The sequence below is a fragment of the Zootoca vivipara genome, chromosome 8 (assembly GCF_965207765.1).
Source record: "Zootoca vivipara chromosome 8, rZooViv2.hap1.1, whole genome shotgun sequence".
NCBI lineage: Eukaryota > Metazoa > Chordata > Lepidosauria > Squamata > Lacertidae > Zootoca > Zootoca vivipara.
Genome location: NC_142591.1, coordinates 28,900,221 through 28,911,032, shown reverse-complemented (window position 1 = coordinate 28,911,032; position 10,812 = coordinate 28,900,221). Strand labels below are relative to the sequence as shown.

General features: G+C 42.8%; 1 protein-coding gene across 1 annotated transcript; it reads left to right on the top strand.

Moving 5' to 3' along the window:
• The first annotated feature begins 3,756 nt into the window (after positions 1-3,756).
• On the top strand, positions 3,757-6,550 carry NHLRC1 (NHL repeat containing E3 ubiquitin protein ligase 1). Its single transcript, XM_060277947.2, has one exon. It carries the CDS (start codon positions 3,869-3,871, stop codon positions 5,069-5,071), a length of 1,203 nt encoding a protein of 400 aa, XP_060133930.1. The 5' UTR covers positions 3,757-3,868; the 3' UTR covers positions 5,072-6,550.
• Positions 6,551-10,812: the final 4,262 nt, after the last annotated feature.

Below are 10,812 nucleotides of genomic sequence, written 5' to 3'. Positions count from 1 at the left end.
GTCTGTTTTGCCTTCTGAATTATTTCACTATAAATACAGTTTTGCAAAGTTGTCAACCTCAGCCTTATTCTACCTAGTACTCAAATACTGTGAAGAGGTAGTCTCCTTAGCTATATTAATACTTATCAGCAGACATGTATAGGGCTGCTGTATTTAGAGAGATGTATTGCTTTATAATCGCCAGCTTTCCAGTTTTAGGAGATCCTTTCACAAGGTCTGCTTCAATTTAAGAAAAGGATACTGGTGACATACTGGAGTTAAGAGTTGTTGCTGTTATTTTTTGTACCATTTTTTGTTTAAAAACGTACAGGTTGAGCAGGAGGAAGCAAGCACACACCCAGATAGATTGTACTACTTTTGTGACAGCATCAGCTCATCCCTAATATTTGATAAATTCCTAACCCCACATGTCGCCACCAAACCATGAAATCAGCAATACTGAAGGTAAATTATCAGCAAAGCAGTAGGAAATTTTATACTCCTGATTTCTGTAGGTTACAATGGAGACAGCTTCAAGCTGTCAATTTCAGGGTACAGTCTGGGTGTAGTGAACACATCCTAGTGGAAGCTGCTTCATACTTTATGTGACATTCATACCTGCTATGGGTACATGAGCATTTCCTACAGCAAACATGTAATGTGTAAGGGTAGACAGAGTTCTGTTTGTTTGAAACCTTTTTACACCACTCTTCAGTCAAAAAAAAAACACCTCTTGGTACAGCAGACATAAGCTTAATCACAAAAAGTAGCTACTTCCCACAGGATTACAATGGAAAGCACCTGATGCAAAAGGAGAAATGGATGAGGAGTAAAGGGTGGGAGGGTGGAAGAGACAACGAAGTCAGGCACCAGCTCCTAAAGTTACAACATTATTTCAATCACCAGCTGGTTAAGAGAGTGTAGGAGCCAAACAGAGCTGGCCTCTCAGCAGAGCCACAAACACTTGACAACACGGAGCATTTTCAGGGGAACGGCAGCAAATCAAGGCTTCCTGAGGTGTATGTCTGCTCCTCTTACTGTGTTTTCACTAACGTTTCCTGAAATAATTTAGCCATTAGGAAACATGAAAACCATAGAAAAGTGTGAAGCGCTTCTGATTCAGAAACCTTGAATGGATCAAACCACATGAGGTATGTAGCCACTCCTCCTTTGCCTCACTGAGTTATCACTTAAACCAGGCATTCCCAATTTATTTTGGGCCCACTACCTGCTTGGTTCCGTAAACTCATCCCCAGTGCCCCTTACCCTATAAAAAGCAGCACTCAGACCCTGCAAGGATCCCTCTAGGAAGTTAAGAACACAATGAAATTCAAAACAGTGACAATTAATTGCAGCATTGGATTCAGAATCCAGTTAAAACTAAAATTGATTAACTTGATCCAGTGTTACTAGCTATTCAAAGTCTGATAGTCTAGGGTTGCCATACATCCAGACATATCCGGAATACCGCATTTGTCAGCAGTGTCCTTGCAGAAATCAGTCAAATGTCTGGGAAAATTCAGGTGTATGTCAGATTTCCCCTTAAAATGACTTCGTCCCCTTGCCTCTTAGTGGCCTCCTTTGGGAACCACTGGCTTAAACCAATAGAACAGCGCAGTGCAAGCATTATTAGTTCAGTTGCCAGAATGGCTGGTGTCATTCATTACCTGAATTGTTGCCTTGTGTTATGAACCCTTCTGATTCAGCTGTTCCCTCTGCTTCTGCCATTCCATACCTTTATTATGAGCGTCTTTTCCATACTGTGAAGAAAACCCTGCAGCTGAGGAAACAGCTGCTGCCACAAGAACCCTTTCTTTTGCCAGGGGGGGGGGTTGAGAGGCACCAGCCAGGAGAAGCAGCTGGTGGCACATGTAGCAAGAGAGCACTCCCCCCCCCCCCGTATTCCACCCGGGTGCTTTTCCATGGGAAAATGGAGCAGCATTCTGCCAAGGAAAAAAAGGCTGCCTGTCATTTGGAAACAGTGCCAAACAGGGCTGGGATAGTCACTTGGCTTGAATGAGAAACTAAGTTGAGATTTTATCAAGAATGGCAACTTAAATGAGGCAGGGCCGGACTTTAAAAAAGAACAGTTGATTGATAAACCATTATTCGCTCAACCCCACTAGGAAGGTCCCTTGTAAGGCATTGAAATAGTATTTTTGTCCATGGGAAAGGGGTAGGAATTTAAGGTGCAACAGGCATGGCTAGGGTTCTGTGCAACCTCCCAAAAGCTTTGGATTTGATATCCCGCTTTATCACTACCCGAAGGAGTCTCAAAGCGGCTAACAATCTCCTTTCCCCTCCTCCCCCACAACAGACACCCTGTGAGGTGGGTGGGGCTGAGAGACTTCAGAGAAGTGTGACTAGCCCAAGGCATAGCTGCCAAGTTATCCCTTTTTTACAGGGATTTTCCCTTATGCTGAATAGGCTTCCTCGCGAGAAAAGCGAAAACTTGGCAGCTATGGCCCAAGGTCACCCAGCAGCTGCATGTGGAGGAGCGGAGACGCAAACCCGGTTCCCCAGATTACGAGTCTACCGCTCTTAACCACTACACCACACTGGCTCTCTTTGTTAAACACACACACACACAGGAGGCACTGTGCTTTTTAATCAATTAAAATATATCTGAAGCGATCCAGAACATGTCAAGCTGCACTCACACCCACACAAATATTCTGTCTGCTATGCAACGGTTAAAAGAATAGGATAATAATTAATAAAAATAATAATTTATTATTTATACCCTACCAATTTGGCTAGGTCTTCCCAAGCACTCTGAATGGCTCCCAACAGAAATAATAATAATAATAATAATAATAATAATAATAATAATAATAATGCGATAAAACATCAAACATTAAAAACTTCCCTAAACAAGGCTGCCTTCAGATGTCTTCTACAAGTCAGATAGTTGTTTATTTTCTTGACATCTGATGGGAGGGAGTTCCACAGGGCGGGAGCCACTACCGAGAAGGCCCTCTGCCTAGTTTCCTGAAACTTCACTTCTTGCAGTGAGGGAACTGCCAGAAGGCCCTCAGCGCTAGACGTCAGTGTGCGGGCTGAATGATAGGAGCCACTCCATGGGGATGGGAGGAGAATGAAGTCAGGAGGACAAAAGGGGCAGCAACTGGGGGAAGAGGAAGCACCAGCAGCAGGAAAGAGAGGACAAAGTTAGATATAAGTAGATCTAGAAGATAGTGAGACAGCAAATTTGCAAAATAAATAGGAGTCAGCCACAAGGGCAGCCTTAGGTCAATGGTGTACCTGATCTCTCTCTAAATAATTAATAATCCCTCTCTTAAAAAAAAAAAACACTACCAAAATGGTCGGCTTTGGTTATACCTGAGGACAGAGTCTCTAGTAAATCTATAAATGTTTCTCATGCTGAAGTACGCAAGACAGCCAACACCTTTGAAACCAACTTTACATCCTGCCTCTGCCCCCACCATTTCTTTGTTTTAGTGGACTTTAACTGAATAGTGATCCTCGAGAAGTGGAATGGTACAGTAACCCCAAACATGCTGGATTCAATTTCTACGGGTAATGATGGGCACCGTACCAATGTTCAGGTTCATATTGCAATTGAATCAGGAGCATATTTATTCCCATTTCCACAAGCTAAAAATAAACACATGGAAAGATAAGGTGAATACATGAATGGCAGGTGCCCTTGTGAATCTGTTGCTTTATTGTAAAGTTTCCTCAAGGGGGCAGCAAACTACAACCAACGCTGCCATTGCGGAATATAGCTGTCGAGTTCACTGCACTCACTCTGCCCGAAGGCCTCTCTCTCTCTCTCTGATGTAAGAGGGTCTTGTGACTGCACCCACGTGACCAGATGGCCTAGGACACCACCAGCAGAGCAACAATCCTCTTAAGAGTTGCACAAATGTCTGCCAAGGCCAGTGACAGCATGCAGACCACGACAGAGCTGCTCGACCAGACAGAGAACAGTCTGCTCGAATGCAAAGTGTGCTTTGAAAAATACAACGAGCAGAAAAAGCACCGGCCAAGGAACTTGCCATGCGGACATGTCATGTGCCTGGAGTGTGTCACATCACTGGCTCATCCCCGGAGTTTTAAGCTGGAGTGCCCTTTCTGCCGCAGGGCTTGCAAATCATCCGAGACCAGCGATTGCTTGCCGTTGTTGCACCTGATGGAGATCTTGAGCTCTTCATCCAACAGTGTTCTGGTTTCAGGAAGGACTGTTGGAACAGCTGAGGATGTGGCGATGCCAGCATCTCAGGTCTTAACATTTCACCTGTCTTTCGGAGGATGGGGAACCCTGGTCAATCCAACAGGGATTGCTGTGTGTCAGAGGTCTGCCTGCCTAGCGGTGGCTCACGACGGCAAGAAGAGGATTAAACTCTTCAGTTTCAACGGGCGCATCATACAACAGTTTGGAGAAAGAGGGCAGGCAGGAAATGACATCAGGTACCCAACCGATGTCACCATCACACTGGACGGCCATATCGCAGTCACGGACAGCGGGGATCGTTCTGTCAAAGTGTTCGATTTCAACGGAAGGGGAAAGCTGGTTATCTCCGAGTCCTTCGGTTTACCGTGGGGCCTGGATACCACGCCTCAGAACGATGTGATCATGACCGATTCGGTGGCAGGTGCTCTGTATCGCTTGGCAGCAGACTTTAAGCGGGGGGAATTAAAGGGGGTGGAAAAGCTTTGTTCTAATTTGTGTGACCCGAGGAAAGTGGCCGTTTCTCAGGCCTCTGGGGCCATTGCTGTCATAGAGCATTTGATGGCGAAAGGACCAAGTTGCGGTTGCACCGTGCTGAAAGTATTCACTGCAGACATGCAGCTCATAAGCCAGGTGGACACATTTGGCCTGAATCTAGTATTTCCTTCCAAAATATATGCCAATGCTGTGACCTTCAGCAGGGAAGGTCAAGTAATAGTAACCGATGGCTATAACCAAGCAGTCTTCTGCCTTGGAAAACCTGAAGAGTTCCCTATGTGTAAACCTATCATTACCCAGGGTCTTTCTTACCCTTTGGCATTAACTTTCACACCAGACAGTTCTCTGATTGTCTTGGATGGTGGAGATCATTCTTTAAAAGTATTCACGGCTAGCTGAAATATGGGGGGGGGGGTGTTTCTTTCACATTGCCTGATCCAGTTCACAGCTTAACAGAGAGTATGTGGAAGCTCTTCGTGCCTAACACCCGAACTTCTTTGAGGATAGCTGATCAAGTTGATTGATTACGCCAAAATGGCTAAAATGACCGGAAGAATTAGAAATCAGGAAGATCAAAATTTTAATAAGGAATGGGGGAAATTTACAATTTATCTTGAAAGCCATTGTAAACAGTTAAAATCGTTAGTAGGATTGGAATAACGTTTGTAGTTTAATGGTGAATTCTGAACACAATGGAGAGGTAAAAGATTTGGATTCATTATAAAAGATGCAGGAGGAAATGATTAACAATAGGGCCCACAAAGGGGAGGAGGGAAGTCCAGGAGATTCTTTGGAATCTTGTTTCTATGTTCTATGTTGGATATGTGACGGTAAAATTTGAAAAACCAAATAAATAAATTGAGAGAGAGAGAGAGAGAAACTGATATGAGTCTTATCCATGTTGTGTATTGTGGAATCAGTCCAGCAGATGTGAACTAGACTTAAGGCTGTAATATGTACTGTAACCACAGACTAGTGAGGAAATCCCTTTGAACTAAGGTGCTGGACGTTTATGTTGGAGTTACTACAGTTGGGTATTATAGAAGCTGTATGTGAACAATGCTGGTAACTTTCTATGTTGGGCTGTAGACAGGGTTGTGTTTCCCTTGGATTTTGATGGCACATGTGAAAGCCCACTGTCAGCCAGAATGTATGACCCACCCACCCCTTTCATAAGCAAATAAGTGTTTAATAGAATGGGTGGCATCTGTTAGTGCAGTCTTCCCCCAGCCTGGTGCCCTCTGGTTCTTTTGGACCACAGGTTCCTTTCACTCCAGCTGCATCACCTTCCCAGCTAGCACTGATGACAGTTGCAGTCCAAAACATCTTGAGGATACCAGATTTAGGATGTCATGTTTTATGATATTGCACTGGCCATTGTAAGCTGACCCAAAAAATTCAACACTGTGGCAGCATTAGTCAGGGCTGCTACACTGGGGATAGATGCCTTCACCAGATGTGTTGCTGGGTCATAAGCGGAACAAAGCGGGGCAGAGAAGGGGCATGTTCAGGATGGTGGAGGCATGGGAATGACTCATGGCCATGCCATTAAACCAGCTTTTTCCACACACCTTGAAGCCAGTTAAACTAGTGCAAACCTGCCTTTTCAAGGGTGTTCCACTGAGTGTATATTTTATAGAACAGATCATCTCCATCTGCTTTATACTGGAAACCTCTGAATACCTCTGAATCTGTCAGTGACCATTGTAACTACACATATTTATAGAAGGAGTGCCTGTTTGGCTGGTTATATTATATATATATTTTCCATTGCAGATTTAAAAGAAACTGATTTAATTGTACTTTTCGGATTGTTTAAATTTAAAAAATGTAAAAACTCTTTATTTTGATGATTGTAAAGTGCTGAACTGAACCTTACACACAGCTGTGCTTCTTTTTTTATGAGTTTCAGTGAAAAAACAATGGGGGAAGGGCTGCTTAACCATTTCCCTTCTGGCTGTTTTTCTGCTCCCACCCCACCCCGGTTCCATAGAAGAAAAAATACAGGTACCAATACAATATTTCCTGTACAGAGAAACACACCTGGGGTTAATTTTGAGTTGGGGGGGGAAAACAGCTGGCAGAAAAGTTACATATGGTAACCCCTCCTTCCTGCCATTTTTGGACTGAAATTTGTGGCCTCAAAGGCTGTTTTTAGTTTTCAAAAATCATACACATCGGAAAGAAAGATCCCTTTGGTTGCATCTAGCCCCCCCCCCCACAATACATAATCTTTGTTGCTGTTAGAAACAGAAGGCCCAGTGTATTTCTAGTAACACCAGAAACAATTTATTTCTGTTTTCTTAAATATAACATAGAAGTGTTCTTAGAATGTTATTGAGATGAGCTTAAGGAAGCTCTGGTCATGGGATAATCAGGTGTTATAACTCTTAGGACTGGGGGGGGAATGTAGTGCCTTTTCCCCACTGGTTATTCTGGTAGAACTGTTCCCTTACTCTTTGATAAGTTAAGGAAGAAATAAATTAAAAACTCAGAAATATTACAAAAAGTTTTAATATTACAAGTTGACCTGGGGGGGGGGAGGTTTACTGCATCAAGATATGATCTATAGGACCTTGTGTGGGTTTTTTTTTTTTAAATCTCATTGTGTTTAATAATGAAATAAAGGTATGCACTTTCTCTTTTCCTTTGGTTGTGGGGAAAATGTTGGAAGTCCAGTACCTACTTGTGGCAAAAAATTGTGGTATTACATTAGCATGGAAAGGACCCAATGAACTCTGAGGTGTATCTTCCTTTTTATCTGCAAATGTGATCTTTTTAATGATGAAATGTCACCGTATATCATGCCATGCTGTTGTTGATTAGGAATCACTTTTCTCTGGCTGACTCGGCGGTTCAACTTCTACACACTGAGAGAGCCAAAACAGACACCATTGAGATGGTGGTAGGAAGGGCAGAGATTCGGCTATACTGAAGATTAAACTGTGGTTTATTTTTATTTTTTTAAGTTGGAGCCTGTTAGTTGTACTTAATAGCTACTGAAAAAAATGGGATCAACAGAGGCATGACTTATGTTGCATGGGGTGGAGCACCAAATTTTGGCCTTGCATGGGGCTCCACTAAAATTTGAAAGACCAAAGTCCTCCCTCGATTTGTTACAGTTGTTTTAAAATATCCCATAAGATAAACTATGGCAACATTATTACGGTAATACAACTTGTCCAATAGCTCAGGGCCAAACTAGACTTGATGTGGGGGAATGTATAACTGGATTGCAGGACTTTTTGTTTTATTTGGAATAACCCCACAAGAGTTGAATCTTGCAGCATCCTACTAAAAACTGCCCCCACCGTGAAATCTGTAATGCCTTCACATCTACATTATGAATTTTATTTATGAATGTGCAGTTCTCTTTTCTTATAGTAGTCTTCCATGTTTTATGTCTCCCAGTGCATTTGGGAGTATTGTGGATGTTCCATGGAAATGAATGGATGCTGCCGCCTCGATCCTTGAGTTGTCAGATGCTCCATCTTTGGCCAGCTTTCTCTTTACTGTACATTGAAAAACACCATTACCATGCCTTTCTATTGGTCTATCTAAGTTTGTTGGAACTCCAGATAAATGTGAGCACTGTATGTTGCAAGACAACATGTACAGCAGTGATTCCCCACCCCACTGAATGTTATCTTCATCACCCTGTCACATACAATGATTCACTGAGTTTCAAATCACATGGTTTTCTGTTAAGAGCTACTAGTAGGCATAAAAAGGTAAAGGTAAAGGGACCCCTGACCATTAGGTCCAGTCGTGACCGACTCTGGGGTTGCGCGCTCATCTCGCATTATTGGCCGAGGGAGCCGGCGTATAGCTTCCGGTCATGTGGCCAGCATGACAAAGCTGCTTCTGGCAAACCAGAGCAGCACATGGAAACACCGTTTACCTTCCCGCTGTAGCGGTTCCTATTTATCTACTTGCATTTTGACGTGCTTTCGAACTGCTAAGTTGGCAGGAGCTGGGACCAAGCAACGGGAGCTCACCCTGTCACAGGGATTCGAACCGCCGACCTTCTGATCAGCAAGCCCTGGGCTCAGTGATTTAACCACAGCGCCACCTGGGTCCCTCATAGCAACCCATAAAAAAGTGTTTCTTAAGATTCTGTTTTCTCAACTCTTAATGAAAATAAGTGGCTTAGTCTAATGCGTTGACTATGCTTTGAACGCAAGTGGAGGAATCTGCAGTTTTGCAGGAGGAGGAGGAAGAGATGGGCAGTGAAAAGAGGATGTTTTGCCTCCCACCACCCAAACCTATATTTCCAAACCCGATCCAAGTACCATAACATGATTTTTCCAGCAAGCACATCTCGTTCCCTGCACATACTATTTGCTAGATCAGGAACCATGGCTCAAAATGGGATCTGCATCCACTTTCCCATCTAGTATGAATGCTGTTTTGCACATTCTGCATTGCTTTCAGTGGAATCAGTGCTCAGGTGCAGGTCCTGATGGAGATGCACATTTGCATCCAAAAGCTAGAGTGTGAAAGCAAAACTGCTGAAAGCAACACACTGTAGACAGAGTATGTCTGATTTGCCTGTCAATCATTTTAAACTGTCTCAGAACCCCACCACAGATGTTCTTCCTATTGTGCATTTACAGTGATTTGTTTTTATGATGGTGTCAGGACGGTCAATACTATTTCTTCCTACAAAAGTTCAGGGGCAGCCATAGCCGCTTTGTTTCCAATTGGTGTATGACCAGTAGCTTCCTGCTGAATTTCATACCACAAATGGTTTGTGGATTTTCTTTAGTCCCACATTGGTTGCATTGTAGAGCAAGTGTGACTTGCCAGACAGCAATGCGGTAACATCAGGGGACATTGTGGAACAACTAATAAAGTGGACTGGCGTGGAGGCGATCCTTTATAAATCCACCACTGATGCACTTATTGTGTTATTGGTTGTGCCCCCTTGACACAGAAACTATCCTTCAGAAGGGGAGAAATTGAGCTCCAAGAAGAAGTACACCACCCGAGAGACCAATTGCCTATTCCACATGATCCTTTAAACCGCGAAGGCTGTTAAGAGGTGCAAATTTTATATTGGAAACAGAAAATGTGTTCTACACAGACAATACTGCATGAAATTACTTATTTAACAAATGCAAAGACTTTAAAATTCTACAAACAACTTTCAGGTGGCAACTGTTCCAAGAAGCAGAGATCTAAGTTCCAAATAGAACTTGGGGGCTCTGATTTGGGAATAGGACTGCCAGTTGACCTTTATTTTTATTTAATTTTGTAACTTCATCCTTAGTTGCCAAGTAATGGCCTTTAGAAGAATAAGATATTGTGTAAATGTCCCAAGTGTCTCCAACCCATCAGGGACGAATGCCGACAGGCTTCCTGCAAACCCATGTCTGAATCTCCAGAGAGCTGCTTAGGGGCTGGCCCAGATGCTTTTGAACAGAAAATGGCTGGTAGGGAAAGGGTTAGGTAAAGACTCTTTCATTTCTCACTGCTTTGCTCAAAATCATTCTTTTGAAACTGCCTTCCAATATATATTCAGGCTTCCTTATACAGTACATGTACTTTGACCCTCATTCATGAAAAGAATATTTGTGCTGTATTTGTTGCTTTCCCTGACAACTCTTGTAGTTTTAAGGGTGTGGGGTATCATTTTTAATAACTCAAAATAAGAGGCAGGTACAGAAACAATGCCTAAACAGCCAGTGATTGCTCTATCTGGATATTTATGAGATCTTATCAGCAAGCCAAGTTTATAAGTAGCTAGCAGCTGCAATGTATGTATCTGTGTGTGTATAGATATTGACACACATACTGCCACATTTGGAGTAGCTTTACAGATTGTGGGATGCTACCATTATGGTGAACTTTACTATTTATTTGCTAATCCAGGAAGGTAAGCAAATGGGCTGCCCATTTTATAGAAAGCTGGTGCTTACTCATTATGTATACTGTAGTTTGGAATGATAGCTTTCAAGATGATCTACAGTTTTTCACAGGTGCAAAGTTGTACAATTTCCTTCCCTTATGCATTGCTGTCTGAAAACAAAATTTAAACATAATACATTTGTCCTGAATACATAAATAATAACCTAACAGTATTTACCAGCCGGCCTCCTGCTTTGTTTTGTCAGGAGCCCCTCATCTCAATTCAGGAT

Coding starts and splice junctions, on each gene's coding strand:
- NHLRC1 (XM_060277947.2), top strand. CDS start 3,869: ATGTCTGCCAAGGCCAGTGACAGCATGCAGACCACGACAGAGCTGCTC.